We start from the raw sequence: 20,000 nt of genomic DNA, 5'->3' as shown, positions 1-20,000 counted from the left end.
GGAGAACATTGCGATAAATATTGCAAAACTGCGCAAATTTGCGCCATTACAAAAATTGATTTCGATGATTATGACGAGTGTGTGGAGTTGTCCACCAAAGCGAGTTCCTTTGTGCCTATTTTCTTTCAATATTGCTCTCCTCTGCTGAAATTTTCAGTCGTTTGTGAATAAAAAAAGCAACCACCCAATTCCATCTCCCCTACTCCTTGTGTGGAGCAGAGATGGCGCAGAGGTGAGAGCACTCGCCTCCCAACAATGTGGCCCGGGTTCGTTTCCCAGACTTGGAGTGATATGTGGGTTGAGTTTGTTGATTCTCTACTCTGCTCCGAGAGGTTTTCCTCCGGTTCTGACTCCAGTTTTCCGCTCTCCTCAAAGACCAGCCTATGCATTTGATGTGTTGATTTGACTTGATTTGATTTCCCCTAACCCTACGATGGACTAACATCTCATCCAGGGGGAGTAAAAATTGATTTAAAAATATTTGTGAAAGTCAAGTAGGCTACTGCACGACTGATATTCTCGTTGTTTTATCAGTAGTGCACTAGTCTACTTGACTTTCATAAATATTTTTGAAGCATTAGTGAAAATAACATGGCGACAAAAACGCCGGGGAAAAAATTGCAAAAAAGATTCCATTTTCAAATTCCATTCATTTGAACTTAAGTTCGTACGGTAATAAAAACATTTCCAAAAAACAGAACCATTAAATTTACGCAACGTTTTCCAAAACTTTCAGCCAATACGCGATCAGCTACCTTTCCAGAGCTTTTCCATCCTCCTGCTCACTTCTCTTTAAAGTTTCATGATGATTCGGAAAGAAATGTGCCATTCTTTTGCCGACCTGGAATTTTTTTCCCAGGAGTTTTGGTCGCTATGTTATTTTAACTGATGCTTGAAAAATATGTTTGAAAGTCAAGTAGACTAGTGCACGACTGATGAAACCTCGCGAATATCAGTCGTGCAGTAGTCTACTTGACTTTTGACTGATCGCGATCTTCTCTGATCCAACGCTGTGCAAGACTTATAGTCCATGGTTTTTGCAAAGGTTTTAAAACCTCAACTTCACTAATGCTCGAAGTAATGAGTGACATTTTACAGTCGCGTTACCTGCGCAGTATCGTTGCGCACAAATAATTAGCGCAAATCTAAACATGTGTCTAGTTTCATCCCCCTCGAAAGCGTAAAACCCCAACAGCGGTAATTGTTGCTGTAAAAAAGAAAAAGCGTTGCTATATGTATTGAGCAAGATTTGAAAGTTTCGTCGGCGAAACAAATACGTTTGGTGAAGCATAAAAGACGGCTATGGTAAACGAAAGAAAGTGAAAAAGAAAAGAAGGTACGCTTGTCGAAAATTTCTATTTCGCATGTTCAAGGTTTTTGTCTCGTTCACATTTGATCTGGCTGATTTTTGCCGCTTGGTTTGATTGACCAGAGAATCTACAAGTATTAAGTGACTTGAGTTTCTGTCGCACTTATGGCCTACTTGGCCTATAGCTATTGAACCACAAGACCGTTTACCATAGTTCATTTTACATTTAAATATCTTGGAGAAGAAAGGTCACACCACATTGAGAAAGTGATCGGGGAAAGAAAAACTCGGTAAGGTCGAACACGTTTGTTGACTATTGCTACGTTATAACACGTCATATCCAAGATGGTGCTATTCAAGTCACGAAAGAGGCAACTTCGAAGTGCTCTTGTCACATTTTTACAGGGAACTGGACAAAACAACAATTATTTTCGAATTCCTGGGGATAAGATTTAGTAATTTAGAGTAACTTTTTCTAGGCCGTACTTTCCCTTAAAGTCATGCAAAAGTATGCACCACCCATAAGCCTCGGAAACCCGAGTATCTTGAAAGGCGGAGAACTAATGCGCAATAATAATAGTACGTACCATGGGAGACAGCCAGCATTGGTACCGTGTCGACCTGGACACCAGTTTTACTGATTAGTTTAAAACCGAAATCAAATTGCATGTGGAGTTTACCTGCTTGAAATCTGTTTTAATCCTTTCGGGTTTTCATTAGATTTGAAGTCTATAACTGAAAACCTGTTTCGTTTTATAATTTTACTTATCCTACGTGATCATTTAAGATAACTTGTCTAACGAAGTAGCTAAAAATGGTGTTCAGTGCTCATGTGTAACAGCTGACCGTGTCCCTTTAAGTACAAAACAAGGGTTTACCTCGGTGTAAAAACCTGTGAAACTTTTTCTTTGTTTAGTTAGCTCGAGGTAGGGTTAGGTTATTGTTTGGTGTTTTTTTGCTCTTTTGTTTTCCTTTGTGTTACGTCATCTGTGAGTTTCACAGGTTTTTACACCGAGGATGAGCCCAAAACAATCATTGGCGTTTAAGTCGGCTTTAGCACGCCTAAGTTTCGACTCAGCCTTCGTTAAAAGAATAAATTATAAAAACATTATCATCATAATAATTTTGAGTTTCCTCAGGCTACAATGTCGCGCCACCTCGCCGCAATCTGCCAACTTACATGAACGTTTTTAGTCAGTCTTCCATCCGAGGAAAGGGCAGTGCCAGCTAATTCCAAGACAAAATTTGTTGAACTTAGTTCAGTTATTCCTAGCTAAATCGACTTGAAAGCCAATTTTCTTCATTTGGTCGATCCTGATTGAAATTAGTCAAAGGGTTTACTCTCGATAAGCTCTGGTTTGACCTAGTTGGGTCATCAAGTCTCTTGCCGGAAAATTCACTCTTTAATCATTCGTTTACCGGGCTGAAAACTTCCCTGCTGCTTTTGACCATCAAAGCGAATTGATATCAAGTGCTCCTGTTTTACATATTTCCAGCGTGACGATTTGACAGTAGCTCCGCATCACCCGAAATTATATTCTGAAAGTTTCGTCACACCTTTATTTCTACTGCTGCCAATGTTAAAACAATAAAAGTGAGAGCGAAGTTAGATTAGGTTAAAAGTGGTCAGCGGGCATAAAAAGCATGTTTAACAATTATTATTCGCCGAAAGCAAGCGAATACTGGTGAATAAAAACCGAGACGAAGTCGAGGTTTTTATTCACCGATAGTCACCTTGCCTGAGGTGAATAATTGTTTTAGTACTTACGTAGGTGATTATTTGAAAGATATGATATGCATTTTATTTAAGACAATTAATTTCTTCGTCTGTCACCTCGACAAAACGACTTGCGGCCATTTTGAAAAACCACTTAGGTGATTATCGCTTAATAATCACCTGGACGGCAGCCAATCAGCGCAGACAACGAAATTATACTAAAGACAGGGACTAAAGAAAGATAACATAAAAAGATTAATAGGGGAAAGGTCCATTACGTGAGCATGGGATCAACATAAAACGCCTAAGATCTGGAATTTCGTACTTCTAATTAACTGTAGAACGGTTGGTTTATGGGCAGTGTACGGTCGACTTCTGATTATTGCTAATAATTTCAACTCTTTCATTTAAATTGTTCTCGTGACCAAACAATTTTAACTGCTTAAGTGTCTCAGGCCGCACTCTTTAATTGCTGCGGATTCATACCAATGTGAGTCGAGTCCTTGTCAGCTGGGAACATGAACAACATCTTTTCAGGAGATGCCAGCGTCGAGGTTTTTGCTAATTTACAGGCGCAACTTGAAGCCCGGACGAAAGCAACCGTCGTAATAGAATCGATAGTTCTAATAACCATTGATATCGTTGCCCTTATTGGAAATGCCATCCTTTGCTACATCATTTACCGAAACGCCAATCTCCATAATTCCACGACAATGTTCATCGTGTCACTCGCCTTCACAGACCTGCTAACTGCCACACTTGTCATGCCGCTGACGATAGACGCCGTTGTCCACAGTAAAAGGCGTTTCAGTGACACGGTCTGTAAGGCACATGCATTCGTGATGTCAGTTCTGGCCCAGGTGTCGATCTATCTCATGGCTATGACAGCCTTCAATCGGTACGTTTGTGTCGTGAGAAGGAGCCTCTACAAGAGGATATTCACCAAGAAGCGGACCCTGTTCATGATAGCCTTCGTGTGGGTTGTAGCGCTTTTCATAAATGGTCTCCCCAACGTGCTGTCTCTGGACGATTTCTTCTTCTGCCCTGGGTGCCTCGTGTGCTGGAGACGAATGATGTCTCCCGGAGCCATATACGGCTTCAACGCTTGGTTTTATGGTTCCTTCACAGTGGCGTACGTGGTAATTGTAGTGTGCTGTTGGAAGGTGTTCCGCGCCGTATCACAACACAACGCAGAAGTCGCCACAAACCTACGCCAAGGATGCCATAATGAGGAAGTGTCCGTATCAAAAGCAGTGGTAACCATCGTTCTGTCGTTCACGCTTTGCTGGATCCCAGGAGAAGTAATGCGCACCATGGTTAAGATTAACCCACTTCTCCCTCCACGCCAGGTAAGAATAACGCTAAAATTGTTCTCTATGGCCTGTAGTTCTTTCCTTACCACCAATGTTAATCTCCGACAATGGAATGACGAATTGGAATCTATCTGTACAGAATAATGTCTAAGATCTTTATGCGTGTGTTTTTGTAAGGGTTCAATATTGAGATTTGCCCTTTTATTATAAGGCCGGACAGTTCTTACTTTGAATAAGTCACAAATTTGTAATGGAAACTAATTTCACAAATGAGAAAGTTTATATTTTTCGGAAGCGAAAGGGCATGCAAAAGGTTGTAACAAGAAATAAATGAGAAGAAAGAACAACCACCGCGTCACTGTCATAGGCTGGCACCTGCTCCCAGCGGCGTCTTGTAAACTCTGTCTGTTTCCAATTTAGATCTCAACTTGATGTGTTTATTTAACAATTATTCCATAAGCGCGCATTGGATATGAGATGGTAAATAGCCAACGAGGCGCGTAGCGCCGAGTTGGCTATAACCACCCTCATATCCAACAAGCGCGAATTGAATAATTGTTTTATTAAATTCCGTCAACTCCAAAAATTTGGTAGTACGAAATACGAGCGGAAAAAGCGAGCAAATCCGAGCGAAATCGAAAAAAACTTGATGAGAACTGATGCGATGTTGTGTAATACCTTGTTGTCAGACAGACGCAGGCTCATCACAAAAACATTTCTTGCCTTTTCGCGTACTTCTAAACGTCGGAATTGATCCAAACTTTCCAGAAAAAAAGTTTTTTTCTCCTTTTTGGCTTTATTCAAAGAGTAATTTCGCATTACGGTGAAAACATTTTTAGCTTAGCAACGCTTAACGCAATCATTTACCATATAAGGTCAAACCAAGGTATATGAGCTGATAACCGAGATTGAGTGAACCAATCAGAGCACGCGAAATGCATTATCCGAGGTTGAGAATTTAATAATTGAGAATATTTCTATAATAAGATTTTCACTGTGTATTTTGTAGGTTTCTCCCCTAATGTTTCTCACTTATTCTTGGTGTATAGCAACCTAAACCGAGCAATAAAACTGAAAAACTGAAGAAGCTTCCGGCGAAATTAATGTCCATTTTCGATGCAAATTGCCATTATTTGCATAACTATTGTGTTTTGCCTCTGCAGTGTACTGTGCCACTACTGCGAATAAATGCTTCAATTAGTTTTCAATTATTGCTTGGTTGTCACTCATTGCCCCAGAATTGGAAGGTGCAAATAAGTTCGATTCCTGTAAGGACACCAGAACATCTTTCCCCAGTTATTCATTGATAAGTTCACAACATAGTCCTTTGGTTGAGAGCCTCTTCTGACTTGCGTCAAAGAGTCCAATGGCAAAAACCTATCAAATTACTTAAGCAAACCCAAGTACCAAGTAGCGAAAATTTATGTTGGACCCACATTTTTTTTGTTAGGTTTACCTTGTGGCAACATCTCTTTGGTTCTTAAGCAGTGCAATCAACCCATTTATTTATGGCGTTATGAATAGTGCATTACGCACGGAGTACAAGAAGATCTTTTCTGTCGTCGCAGTCAAACGTCCAGTACGAGTTTCGTCTGCCAACATTTCCACTCGCCTGGATAATCCAGAGACGTCCCCGCCTGGAAGTGCCACAAAAGATCAGGGACTTTAAGGCGCTCTTACACTGTGCAACTTATCTTGCAACGCCATTTCTACAAACGTTCTCACATTACGAAACAAGGTTCCATCCAACTTGTCTCGTTTCGATGATCACATAAGATTAAAGGGACACTTTCATTGGCTAATTAATGCCGCAAACCGTTGCGACAGAAGTTGCAGGACAGGTGTTACAAAATAGCCAACGCCTAAAAATTTCGTTGCAACTGTTGCGGAAAGTAGAACTCAATTCTACTTTCCTCAACGGTTTCTGAAACTGATCTCGCACTGTTTTTCGCCGTTGCGAGGTATGTTACATTGGGCAATGATTCGTGAAACTTGTCTCGCAATGGCGTTGCAAGAGACGTTCTACGATAAAGTGCACAATGTAACAGCGCCTTTAAGATCCACGACGCGGTCGTCAACGACTACGCCACAAAACAACATGAGGAAAATAATTGCGCTGCACGTGCGACACGCGTTGTAACACAAATTTTTGCAATACTCTCCACAACAACGACGTGAAATCACAGTCAAATTTGAGGTTTTGACGACAACCAGAGCTTACAAATGTAAACCTTTCATTCTCTATATTTAGAGAGTATGATTACAGACCGAATTGGACGAAACGAAGTCCCGTTACCAACTAATCATAACCATTACAATTTCCGAGTAAACAAATGCATTCTTTTTCACTGACCAATGTTACAAATTCGTCCATTTTGGAAAATCCCCAGTTTGGTACGGTAAGTGGTTGATACTACGGTTGTGGTGATAAATTCTGTGATTGGTGGATTAAGCTGAGTGCACTCAATATGATTGGCTGATGTAACTGTCCGATTACAACCCTACACATCAATTAGTGAAAATAAAGCAGTTAATGCACCAATCGGATTTGAGAAATTAAAATGGTTATGATTAATCAAACAAATGGTTTATGTCAGCTTTCACAAATCACTTGCTTTATGTCGCCTTTAAGAATAATCTAGCTAGAGAGGGCACCTATTCAATTCCAAAGTTCGTGAAATTCAAGAGACAAATGAAGAAAACAAATGAAGGAAGATTCTTGATTGAAACACGTTTTCGTGATACGCGCTCTCATTTCCTAGCAACCAATCAAAACGAGCGTCTGACGGCATATAACCAATCAAAATTCGTGTGATGTCACAGCCGTGTTTCCATACTCTCACCTAAACACAGCTATTGGCCAATGAGAATGCGCGTACTATCCTAATTATTTTATAAAGAGTTTTGGTTTTAACATAGTAATCATGATTTGAGTTTTGAATCAGGTCGGAACGATGACCTGCAGAAAGACCCGGAATTCTTGGCATGCACGTGACCTCATGGAGGCCAAGTTAGTGTACTGAATAATAGCAAAAAAGTCTTTTGGTAACTTGGTTCTATTATTGTTGACTAGAAGTTACTTATAGCAAGCGAAGTGCTGCGAAGTGAATTATAAAAATAGAGGTAACAATAACAAAGATGATGTCTGATGTTTATAATAACAATTGATTCCTGGACATTTTGTTGCACATTGAGTGAAAGTAATGCCTCAATATGAAAAATGAAGAAAGCTAGTGATAGCAAGGGAAGGAAAGATTGTAAACATAATAGGTAATCAACAAAAGAATGCAACTAGTCCATAATAACTTGTTTTATTCCACATATTCTCCTAGTCATGTAATAACAATGTAACAGAAAGAAAACGTGGTATCAATGTTCTCCAAATAGACAAAGAGTTTTTCGAAACACAATGTGAACAAATCTAATCATACTGAAGTGAGTGTTCTCCTTTAAATATGACTGTCAAGCGAGCTTGATTTGGCAGGTAAATCAGGGGGACAACGTGTCTGTGTCTGGAATTCTTTGACTTTCAAGAGCATTCAAGAACATCCTGTCTCCTTCGATTAAAATTTGGTCAACTTTAGCAGTATCCCAGTGCTGCACTGGAAACGACTGTGCACACAACAGCGCTGAAAAACTAAAAAAGGAGCATTGCCTTTCCCTAGAAATTTCACTAAAACGTTCGTGACCTTGATGACTACTTCCAGCGATCGATAAAATTGCGTTTAGCATGATAACACTGCGTTTAGCATGATATAACACTGTTGAAAAAACTATAATAAACCCACCTGATCGACGATAAATCAGTGGGCAACCAAGTGGGCTGAGCACGCACAATTCGGAAACTACTGCCGCTGACACCGTACTGCAGCTACTCAAAATTATCGCAACCGAAAAAAATCGGATCGAGAGAGATCTCAGATTATAAAGCGCCCAGGCCCCACACTGTCAGTCGGAAATAGTGTTGCTGCTTCGCTAAGGCTTCGCAGCAAAAATTCGAGCGGCATTTTGCTTTGGTTTTGTACACCAACAAGGCCGTCTAATCACGTGAGTGCGAGCCAAGAACAGGCTAAGGAGTGCAATACGGAAGTTGCTATGGAAACACAGCGATAGAGTAGTCTAGAGAAATTCTGTGTAGCTCAAGGTAGGTGATTCTTTGATTTCAAATGGTTCATAGCTCTAAACAAAGTTTAAATGCAAATAATATAGTAGTTCTGTTTATCGTTGAAAAACCCACGTCTCTTTACACGTAAACTTTGTATAGTTTCCGAATCTTCCATCGTTTTCTCGCCTCACTCCTACTGCTTTTTGCTTAGGATACTTGGCAGTACTTTACAAACCTAACGTATGCAAACCTAATGGACAAACCTGATTGGTTGATAGAATACAAAGCGACGGAAGCCTTTAACATTTCAAATGTGAGCCCGCAGTCCCTTCACTCGCTGGTGCAGACGTTTCAAGATCAAAAGAACACAAACTTCGATAAGTACTACCTCTACAACTCAGTGAGCGCTGGGGGAGAACATTGTGATAAATATTGCAAAACTGCGCAAATTTGCGCTATTACAAAAATTGATTTCGATGATTATAATGAGTGTGTGGAGTTTTCCACTAAAACGAGTTCCTCAGCGGACGCTTTGAATGTGTCGAGCCTCCTTATTCCAGCTGTTTTCTGCCTTTTTTCAATATTGTTCTCCTCTACTGAAATTTTCAGTCGTTTGTGAATAAAAGAATCAACCACTCCTATCTTTATATCTTTGCAACTGAAAGTCCAGTAATAAATCGTCTCGTAAATGTGGTTAGTTGGCCGTTCCCCTACAAGAGCTTTTCAGGATCAACCGGCTCAACGGGATCGAACCGAATGCATGTGAAGGCGCCGCAAGGCTGCCGCCATACGATCCATGTGTGATCTCGGAGCACCGCAAACCCAGCCAGATGTAATTGACTGGGAGTCGATTTTGAGGTGGGAGGAGAACCGGAGTACCTGGAGAAAAACCCTCGAGTCAGATTGAGATCGACTGAAAATCAGCCCACATACACCCCTAGGCCAGGGTTGAACCCGAGTCACAGAGGTGACAGGCGCGGTTGATGACCACTAAACCACCCTGACTCCCCTTCCTCGACTCGTGGGGAGCCTCGTGGACAGCAGGGATGGCGCAGTGGTGAGAGCTCTCATCTCGCACAAATGTGCCCCGTGTTCGATTCTCAGACTTGGCGTCATATGTGGGTTGAGATTGTTGGTTCTCTATTCGGCTTCGAGGGGTTTTTTCTCCGGTTTTCCGCTCTCCGCAAAAACCAACCTCTAATTTGATTTGATTTAATTTCTGTAGTGTCCCCATTTAGTGCCTCAGCGCTAAATACAATAAACCAATCGAAACTCGAAGAAATTACACGTAGCCGACACAAAGCGCGGGAGAATTTGCACGCTCGAGCCACGATTGGTTTTGGTTTCACTTATGATTGGTTGAAAAAAGGGCGCCAGAACTTTGAACCAATCACTGAGTGAGGTAATGCAAATCCAAAGCAATTCGCTAATTACTTTCGACACTCAATTGAAAACCGCTCTAGTTGTTTGATTTGATTTACGTTCTGTTCAGTGTCCCCAATTAGTGCCTCAGCGCTAAATACACATGACGCTTAAAAGTGCCCCTGTGATCCAAAAAATCACCTCCTTTTTCCTTCAGATTTTGAAAGTGTGTTTGCTTAACACTTGACTGGCAAAATTTTGAGCTTTGATTTTTATCCAAAGGCCGTTTACTTTGGGTGTCAGTTTTGGATTTCACGTTCGGCCACCACTCACGTTCAAAACTGACCTATGGTACCCCCTGAAGACTGGATCCAGGGAAAATTGACGTCAAAGGCTCACTTGCTTAAAATTTGAGCGTGTGAATGCAGCGTATTATAAACGCGAGTTTAAAAGCCTGTAAGCCCAAAACTCCGGTGCTGCATATTAATTTTGCGGCGTACATGTTGCCGGTAAAATCCGTTTTCAGGTTGAATCCATTTTCACCTTAAATTTACTTAAGTTGAATACGCACTCAGATGAATTGAAGAAACTTTTTTGGAGACTAAATTAAGCTTGGAGACAAATTAGGGTCAGGTTTTGATTAGTTTTGGTTATCACACATGGATATCAGTTGACTTATTACACAAAAGTAAATAATGAAAAGAACTGTGTTGGATTGAGCCAGGAGCCATAATCAAGGATAATTATGGCTCCTGGTTGAGCGTGTTCGTCGTCGTAGTGTAGTAGTGAAGACACAGGACAATAGATCTGGAGGGGCCGAGTTCGAGTACTATGTTGAAACTAATAATAATTAATACAGAAACCGATAAGGTGATACCAAACTTTATGAAGATGTGCTGAGATGCGTAAGACAGAACTTGAGGGAAGGTATAGGTGTTTTCAGTCCTTTTTCGGGAGTTGATAGCTGCTTTGAACTACGTAGAGTGCATATTCAACCTAAGTAAAATGAGGATCACTGATTTAGCCTCGGTAAAACGGATTCAACCTGAGACTGGATTTGACCGACAACATACACACGTATTGCATTCATAAACTAGTGAGCCTTTTACGCCATTTTCTTCTCGATTCAGCTCTCTCAAGATCTTAAAGTTAATAATGACGGACCATTAAATATGAAAATTCCAGTTAAAATAAACAGGTGTCTTTTTGAAATTTTGGTCGCCTAGTGTTTAACTAACATAGTTTTGAAATCCAAAGAAAACATAAGAATTGATTTTTGGTCACTGGGGCACTTTAAATAACGTTCATCAAGTTCACTATCTCTACAAAGTGGAGGCACAGTGGCGTAGTGGTTAGCGCGCCGATCTCCCGATTCCAAGGGTCCACACTGTCTCTCTTCACCCAGGTGTATAAATGGGTAGGATGGACTAGCATCTCATCCAGGGGGAGTAATAATTCTCCCAGTTGCTTCGTGCTATGACGAAACCGGGATGGGTTCTTCATTTCTCTAGCTGGCTCATGTCTCTTACCTAGAGAGGAAAGTTTTTGTGCGGCCTCTGTTTTTAATTTAGCCCCAATTGTTATCATTGGGCGGCTCCTTGCGTATTCGTCTTCTAGAATGCGATTGCCAATTCAGTGCTTCCTGTGGCTTTTCTTATAGCTTAGTCAAGTTTGCAACGTTTCACCGATGCTCAAATGCTGCCGAGCCATTATAGGCCTAACTTGCAATTGTGGTTAAGCTTCATTTATGCTCTTAATCTTATACATCATCTGTTACGCAATTAGATACCTTTAAACCCCGAACTGTTTGCGGCACTGACTTTGGTTAGGGAATACGTTTCCATTTTTCCTATAGGGTTTTGATTTTTCGTATCCAGCAATGCCGCTAGTTTTGTATTTCCCCTTCTGTATTATGTGTGAAACATGACTGTTTTATTTAATTTATGGTCGCCAATAGTTGCGGCTTTTATCCATTATTCACACTTGTAATGTTACGACGGTGTGCGGCCGAGACTTCCAAAATAAACCTAATGGTATATTTCCCTTGCGTCTGTAACGCGGTGAAGCTGAAATTTGATAGATAAGTGCACTTCCATTATAAACAAAGCATTTTCTTTAAATAATTATTTTTATTTTTACTCAGGAAATTTTTTGTTTCGCCTTCGATAGGGGTATGATGTCGTTCGACCGACCCACATCCAATATTCTCCTAGAACTTGGTGTCTGAGTATTCTTTTCTCTTTAGTGCGTTGGTGTTCGTGCGTTTATTCTTTGGATAAAGTAACCAGTAAACGTTCATCTGTCTTACTCGATCCATCAGTTTAAATGACAAAATTAATCAGTTCAAACATAATTTCCTTTGTTTCCGTGACTATGTCCCTCTACCACTAATTGTACAAAAGCAAAACAATTGTGAAGTACTTGTGAAATGTTCGTGACTAGTTTGACAGCGCTATTGAACCACAAGTTCATTTTACATTTGAATGGAGACTGAGAAAGGTCACACCACATTGAGAAAGTATCGGGGAACGAAGAACTTGGTAACACGTCATATCCAAGATGGCGCTATCCAAGTCACGAAAGAGGCAACTTCGAAGTGCACTTGTCACATTTCTACGGGGAACTGGACAAAACGGCAATTATTTTCTAATTCCTGGGGATAAGTTTTAGTAATTTAGAGAGACTTTTTCTAGACCGTACTTTCCCTTTAAGCCGTGCAAAAGAACGCACCGCCCATAGGAAACCCGAGTATCTTGAAAGGCGCAGAACTTATGCGCAATAATAATAGTGGGCACCATGGGACACAGTCAGCGTTGGTACCGTCCCGACCTGGACACTAGTTTTACTAATTAGTTTGAAACACGAAAATCAAATTGCACGTGAAGTTTATCTGCTTGAAATCTGTTTTAATCCTCTCGGGTTTTCATTAGATTTGAAGTCTATAACTGAAAACCTGTTTCGTTTTATAATTTTACTTATATTACGTGATCATTTAAGGTAACTTGTCTAACGAAATAGCTAAAAATCGTGTTCAGTGCTCATGTGGAACAGCTGACCGTGTCCCTTTAAGTACAAAACAATCATTGGCGTTTTAGTCGGCTGTAGCACGCCTAAGTTTCGACTCAGCCTTCGTTAAAAGCATAAATTATAAAAACATTATTATCATAATAATTTTGAGTTTCCTCAGGCTACAATGTCGCGCCACCTCGCCGCAATCTGCCAACTTACATGAACGTTTTTAGTCAGTCTTCCGTCGAGGAAAGGGCAGTGCCAGCTAATTCCAAGACAAAATTTGTTGAACTTAGTTCAGTTATTCCTAGCTAAATCGACTTTAAAGCCAATTTTCTTCATTTGGTCGATCCTGATTAAAATAGACCTTATTCACGATGGCCGCCATGTTGAATTTGCTATTATCATGCAAATTAGCTACACATTTCTGAGGGGGCAAACAACACAAGTTCGAGAGGTTATAACGAACATCTTAGCCACACAGATGATTTGTTTCACGTTCATTGAATGTTTCTTAGGTAAGTAGTAAAAGAGAACGATTACACAAGTTACTTCGATGTTTTTTTTTAGTGAAAAATGAGGAGATAACGAAGTAGAAAGTCAAATTGTCAAAGGCAATCAAAGATATAAAAATTATTATAAAAGGTAGTTAATTCTAAATTCTACAATGTATTTCAAGTAATGTTATTTCAATATTTCGACGAGCCGATTTTCCGCAATTTGCCTTTTTTCCAATGTTTGCCCCCCAGCATAACACATGATGGCTAATTTGCATGACAATTTTAAAACCAACATGGCGGCTATCGTGAATAAGGCCTATTAGTCAAAGGCTTGACTCTCGATAAGCTCTGGTTTGACCTACAACAGTTGGGCCATCAAGTCTCTTGCCGAAAAATTCACTCTTCAATCATTCGTTTACCGGGCTGAAAACTTCCCTGCTGCTTTTGATTGATATCAAGTGCCCCTGTTTTACATATTTCCAGCGTGACGATTTTGACAGTAGGTCAGCATCACCCAAAATTATATTCTCAAAGTCTCGTCACACCTTTATTTCTACTGCTGCCTATAAGTGAGAGCGAACTTAGAATATGTTAAAAGTGGTCAGCGGGCATAAAAAGCATGTTTGACAATTATTATTCGCCGAAGGCAAGGCGAATACTGGTGAATAAAAACCGAGACGAAGTCGAGGTTTTTATTCACCGATATTCACATTACCTGAGGTGAATAATTGTTTAGTATAATTACGTAGGTGATTATTTGAAAGATATGCATTTTATTTAAGACAATTAATTTCTTCGTCTGTCACCTCGACAAAACGACTTGCGGCCATTTTTGGAAAAACCTCTTAGGTGATTATCGCTTAATAATCACCTGGACGGCAGCCAATCAGCGCAGACAACAAAATTATAATAAAGACCGGGACTAAAGAAAGATAACATAAAAAGATTAATAGCGGAAGGGTCCATTACGTGAGCCTGGGATCATCATAAAACGCCTAACATCTGGAATTTCGCACTTCTAATTAACTGTAGAACGGTTGGTTTATGGGCAGTGTACGGTCGACTTCTGATTTTATCTAACTATACCGGCGTCATTGCTAATAATTTCAAGTCTTTCATTCAAATTGTTCTCGTGAACAAACTATTTTAACTGCTTAAGTGTCTCAGGCCGCACTCTTTAATTGCTGCGGATTTATACCAATATGAGCCGAGTCCTTGTCAGCTGGGAACATGAACGTCGAACATGAGCGTCGATATTCTTGCTATTTTACAGGCGCAACTTGAAGCCCGGACGAAAGTAACCGTCGTAATAGAATCGATAGTTTTAATAACCATTGATATCGTTGCCCTTATTGGAAATGCCATCCTTTGCTACATCATTTACCGAAACGCCAGGCTCCATAATCTCACGACAATGTTCATCGTGTCACTCGCCTTCACAGACCTGCTAACTGCCACACTTGTCATGCCGCTGCCGATAGACGCCGTTGTCCACAGTAAAAGGCGTTTCAGTGACACGGTCTGTAAGGCACATGCATTCCTGATGTCAGTTCTGGCCCAGGTGTCGATCTATCTCATGGCTATGACAGCCTTTAATCGGTACGTTTGTGTCGTGAGAAGGAGCCTCTACAACAGGATATTCACCAAGAAGCGGACCCTGTTCATAATAGCCTTCGTGTGGGTTCTAGCGCTTTTTATCAATGGCCTCCCCAACGTGCTGTCTCTGGACGATTTCTTCTTCTGCCCTGGGTACCTCTTGTGCTGGAGGCGAATGATGTCTCCCGGAGCCATAAACGGCTTCAACGCTTGGCTTTATGGTTCCTTCATAGTGGCGTACGTGGTAATTGTGGTGTGCTATTGGAAGATGTTCCGCGCCGTATCACAACACAACGCAGAAGTCGCCACAAACCTACGCCAAGGATGCCATCATGAGGAAGTGTCTGTATCCAAAGCAGTGGCAACCATCGTTCTTTCGTTCACGCTTTGCTGGATCCCAGCAGAAATAATGCACACCATGGGTAAGATTAACCCACTTCTCCTTCCACGCCAGGTGAGATTAACGCTAAAATTTTTCTCTATGGCCTGTAGTTCTTTCCTCACCACAAATGTTAATCTCCGACAATGAAACGACGAATTGGAATCTATCTGTGCAGAATAATGTCTAAGATCTTTATGCGTGTGTTTTTGTAAGGGCTCAGTATGGAGATTTGCTTTTTTATTATAAGGCCGGGCAGTTGTTACTTTGAATAAGGCAAAAATTTTTAATGGAAACTAATTTCACAAATGAGAAAGTTTTTATTTTCTGGAAGCGAAAGGGCATGCAAAAGGTTGTAACAAGAAATAAATGACAAGAAAGAAAAACCACCGCGTCACTGTTATAGGCTGGCACCTGCTCCCAGCGGCATCTTGTAAACTCTGTCTGTTTCCAATTTAGATCTCAAATTGATCTGATTATTTGAGAGTTTTATTATAATTATATTTTCACTGTGTATTTTGTACATTTCCCCCTTATTGTTTATTACTTATTCTTGATGTATAACAACATAAGCTAAACCGAGTAATAAAACTGAAAAACTGAAGAAGCTTCCGGCGAAATTAATGTCCACTTTCGATGTAATTTACCATTATTTGCATAATTATTGTGTTTTGCCCCTGCATTGTACTGTGTGACTACTGCGAATAAATGCTTAAATTAGTTTTCAATTATTGCTTGGTTGTAATTCATTGCCACAGAATTGGAAAGTGCGAATAAGTTCGATTCCTGTAAGGTCACCAGGAAATCCTTCCCGGGTTATTCATTGATAAGTTCACAACATAGTCGTTGAGTTGAGAGCCTCTTCCGACTTGCGTCAAAGTGTCCAATGACAAAAACTTACAAAATTACTTGAGCGGACGCAAGTACCAAGTAGCGAAAATTGATGTTGGACCCATATTTTTTTGTCAGGTTTTACTCGTGGCAACATCTCTTTGGCTCTTAAGCAGTGCAATCAACCCATTTATTTATGACGTTATGAATAGTACATTCCGCACGGAGTACAAGAAGGTCTTGTCTGTCGTCACAGTGAAACGTCCTGTACGAAGTTCGTCCGCCAACATTTCCACTTGCCTTGATAATCCAGAGACGTCCCCGCCTGGAAGTTCCACAAAAGAATAGGGACTTCAAGGCGCTGTTACACTGTGCGACTTATCTCGCAACGCCATTTCTACAAACGTGCTCACATTACGAAACAAGGTTCCATGCAACTTGTCTCGTTTCGATGATCACATGAGGTTAAAGGAACATTTTCATTGGGTAGTGCCGCTGACCGTTGCGACAGAAGTTGCAGGACAGGTGTTACACTGCGCAATTCCTAAAAAATTCTTTGCAACTGTTGCGGAAAGTAGAACTCAATTCTACTTTCAGCAACGGTTTCTTCAAGTGGTGTCGCAACATTTTTGGCCGTTGCAAGGTATAGCACATTGGGCAGCGATTTGTGCAACTTGTCTCGCAATGGCGTTGCGACACAAGTTGCACGAAAAACAGCACAGTGTAACAGTACCTTTAAGATCCACGACGCGGTCGTCGACGAGAACGCTTCAAAACAACAAGAGGCACGCATTTTAACACAGAATTTTGCGGTACTCTTCACAAAAACGACGTGAAATCGCCAAATTTGAGGTTTTGACGACAACGCGAGCTTACAAATGTATATACTCTGAAACCGCTCGTGCCATTTTTTAAATTTTAATCACCAAAAACCTTACGATATTGCAAAGTTATATTTTAAAGTGACACGGCTTTCGTCAACGACGCCGTCGTAGATCTTAAAGTCTATAATGAAAACCAGAAAGCGCCTTCTTCAGGTATTGTAGACTGTTTTATCAAGGAGCGCAGCATTGTCCTTGCATCGTAAATACAAGATCTTAAAATATTGTAATTTAAATTAAAAAGGAAAAACTAATAAAATGTTAGTAAGCACCCCAAGAAAAATGTCAATTAAAAATGAGTATTTGCGCGATCCTCTTCACTTTGAGTTTATTCCGTCCGTTCTGTTCGCGTTGTAAAAAGTTGGAGAAGTAACGTACAAAGAGTGAAAGATCGACAGTTGTATTGTATTGTATTCCTCGCCTTGTCATCACCACAAATGTGGTAATTTAAGCGGAGGGTGTGCCTAATGTTAGCAGTGTGATGAAACAATGACCTGTAATAGGGAGTTTAAGAAACGACGACGAGACGACGGCTACGGCAAGGATAACGTCAAAAAGCAGTAATATTATTGATTAAAAAAGGAAAAAAGGATCGTGCTGCACGCATTTAAGACGCCCTGACAGAGAAAGCGTGTCAGACCCTGGAAATGGGGGTTAGCCAAATTCAATGAAACTTGGTGATGACATTGACCTTGATGAGTTATTTCTAAATCCGGTTTTATTTGTCTTTACTCTTTCTTCCTTTCAATTTTTTAGGGGGTCCCATTTTGGAGTCTCAGAGTACAAAAAAACACCCATGTGAGAGTTGACTTCCAAGTCCCATTACGATAAAAGCAGAAAGTTCAAAGAAAATCTAATAGTCTAGGATGTTTCTACTAAGAACATACTTTTATATCGTTTATGGCCTTGGGGTATATTATTATTGGGATCAGATAGGCATGGCACTGAATATATGCAAATTTCGACCCCCCTGAAAATACGAAAAATAGGCCAAATTCAAGAAATCATAAATTTTACCTGTAATCCTATTAAGAAAGAAGACACACGTCATAAGTTACCTAAGGGCATCTTCAATCCAAAACAGGATAGAAAAATTTGGGTCAGTAAGCTTTGCTGCTTTCCCGGCATCATTATTACGCAACACTTTTGCAAAATGACCTCATTTGCATAAACAAAATTTTGACTCAAAAATCACTGCTAAATCAGTTTTTTCCCTAGTCTGGCTACCTTTTTAGGCTCTGAAAATAGTCTACTAGTTTACGACTAGTTTAAGGGAAAAATTGCGCCGTGAGTTATAAAATTACTCCTGGCTAATCCATATTTTGGATTTTAAGGTGGCTGGAAAAGTTTCTAGCACTTCCCAGCACTTATACTTTGGTGGGTTAATACTGTAAAGAGCTGAATGAAACAACAATTTTCCTCACAAAACACACGCACAGCTTTTATTCACTCTCCTGCTTTCTGACTTCTCTAAGACAAGAGATCTTATTAAAACCACGTGGTAATTTCACAACCCATAATGTAACAACATTCGTTCCGTGACAATACTACCTCTCTTTATCAGTTGATGCAATAAAAATTGTATCAAAGGAATGCCCAATTGTTGAACAAGTTGTGGTCAATCTCTTTACATAAAAGGGTTACCATAGCAACAGTATAACCTGTTAAAACACCCTTAATTTTAGCTTTAAGTGCTTACAACTCAAAAACGAGGTGACCCTCATTGTTTATCATCGAATTGTGATCAACACATTAAGCTACAATCAGCTCCATCACAGGGGTCAGAGCTACCTTAAATTTTCCAAATTTAAATTGCCACTGTACCATTTTGATAGAATATCTTTAAACTTTTCAGAAAGTTGTATCTTTGCGTGTTGATCAAAATTCGATAATAGAAAATTAAGGTCACCAAGCTGGTTTTTTAGTTACAAGCACTTAAAGCCAACATTAAGGGTGTTCAGTTTTAACAGCTGAACTGTCGGTAACCTGTTATGACAATGGATTAAAGGTATAACAATGGTTTCAGCATTCTAGGAAAGAAGTTTGTCATTTATGTACGTTATGGGACACCAAGTGTTGCAATATTTCTAAGCATCTATGATGATAAAATAGAAAACTCGATTGCTTTATTGTACCTTATATAAGACAACATATTATGTCCGCAGACTTAAGTTCTTCTGTCTTTAATAAAGGTTAAATATTTTGTTTGGTCTCATACCCTGGATGCCAGCAGCAACTCAATGATAATCGCAAAGACAGCTAAGCACCCCAAGAAAAATGTCAATTAAAAATGAGTATTTGAGCGATCCTCTTCACTTTGAGTTTATTCCGTCCGTTCTGTTCGCGTTGTAAAAAGTTGGAGAAGTAACGTACAAAGAGTGAAAGATCGACAGTTGTATTGTATTGTATTCCTCGCCTTGTCATCACCACAAATGTGGTAATTTAAGCGGAGGGTGTGCCTAATGTTAGCAGTGTGATGAAACAATGACCTGCAATAGGGAGTTTAAGAAACGACGACAAGACGACGGCTACGGCAACGATAACGTCAAAAAGCAGTAATATTATAATATTATTGGTTAAAAGAGGAAAAAAAGGATCGTGCTGCACATGTGCGGCACGTGTTGCATTTAAGTACACTTTTTCACGTCCTCTGCGAGCCTAAAACGAAAACTATGAAATCAGTTTCTTATCTGCATGAAATTAATGGTAGCAAATTATTTGAATCTTTATCTTCGCTCTTTCAATGCTCTTTCGTATAAACGGTTTTCCGTTGTCACTAAAAAATCAGATTCCTAATACCATCTTTAGTTACTACGCTGTGGTTTGCCTTGTTTTGCCGGTAACGTGCAATCGCGCCTTGATACATTTCCTTTCGTCTAAAAAGTTATTTAACATGTTTTTTTTATTACTTCCAGGACTACTATGGTGGGAATACTAAGGATAAAACCTTACTCTGTTGAAATGTGACGTTAGAATGGATTAAATTGCATCTAATGGT

General features: G+C 40.1%; 2 protein-coding genes across 2 annotated transcripts; both read left to right on the top strand.

Moving 5' to 3' along the window:
• The first annotated feature begins 3,429 nt into the window (after positions 1 to 3,429).
• LOC137979478 (melatonin receptor type 1B-B-like) lies at positions 3,430 to 7,512 on the top strand. Its single transcript, XM_068826732.1, has 2 exons — positions 3,430 to 4,375; positions 5,790 to 7,512. The coding sequence occupies exons 1-2, from the start codon at positions 3,545 to 3,547 to the stop codon at positions 6,006 to 6,008; spliced, it is 1,050 nt and encodes a 349-aa protein (XP_068682833.1). The 5' UTR covers positions 3,430 to 3,544; the 3' UTR covers positions 6,009 to 7,512.
• Positions 7,513 to 14,275: 6,763 nt separating this feature from the next.
• Positions 14,276 to 17,304, top strand: LOC137979549 (melatonin receptor type 1B-B-like). The gene is made up of 2 exons (XM_068826822.1): positions 14,276 to 15,365; positions 16,260 to 17,304. Exons 1-2 carry the CDS (start codon positions 14,559 to 14,561, stop codon positions 16,467 to 16,469), a joined length of 1,017 nt encoding a protein of 338 aa, XP_068682923.1. The 5' UTR covers positions 14,276 to 14,558; the 3' UTR covers positions 16,470 to 17,304.
• Positions 17,305 to 20,000: the final 2,696 nt, after the last annotated feature.

This window comes from Montipora foliosa, chromosome 12, assembly GCF_036669935.1.
Source record: "Montipora foliosa isolate CH-2021 chromosome 12, ASM3666993v2, whole genome shotgun sequence".
Lineage (NCBI taxonomy): Eukaryota > Metazoa > Cnidaria > Anthozoa > Scleractinia > Acroporidae > Montipora > Montipora foliosa.
This window is presented reverse-complemented; position numbering and strand designations above follow the sequence as displayed.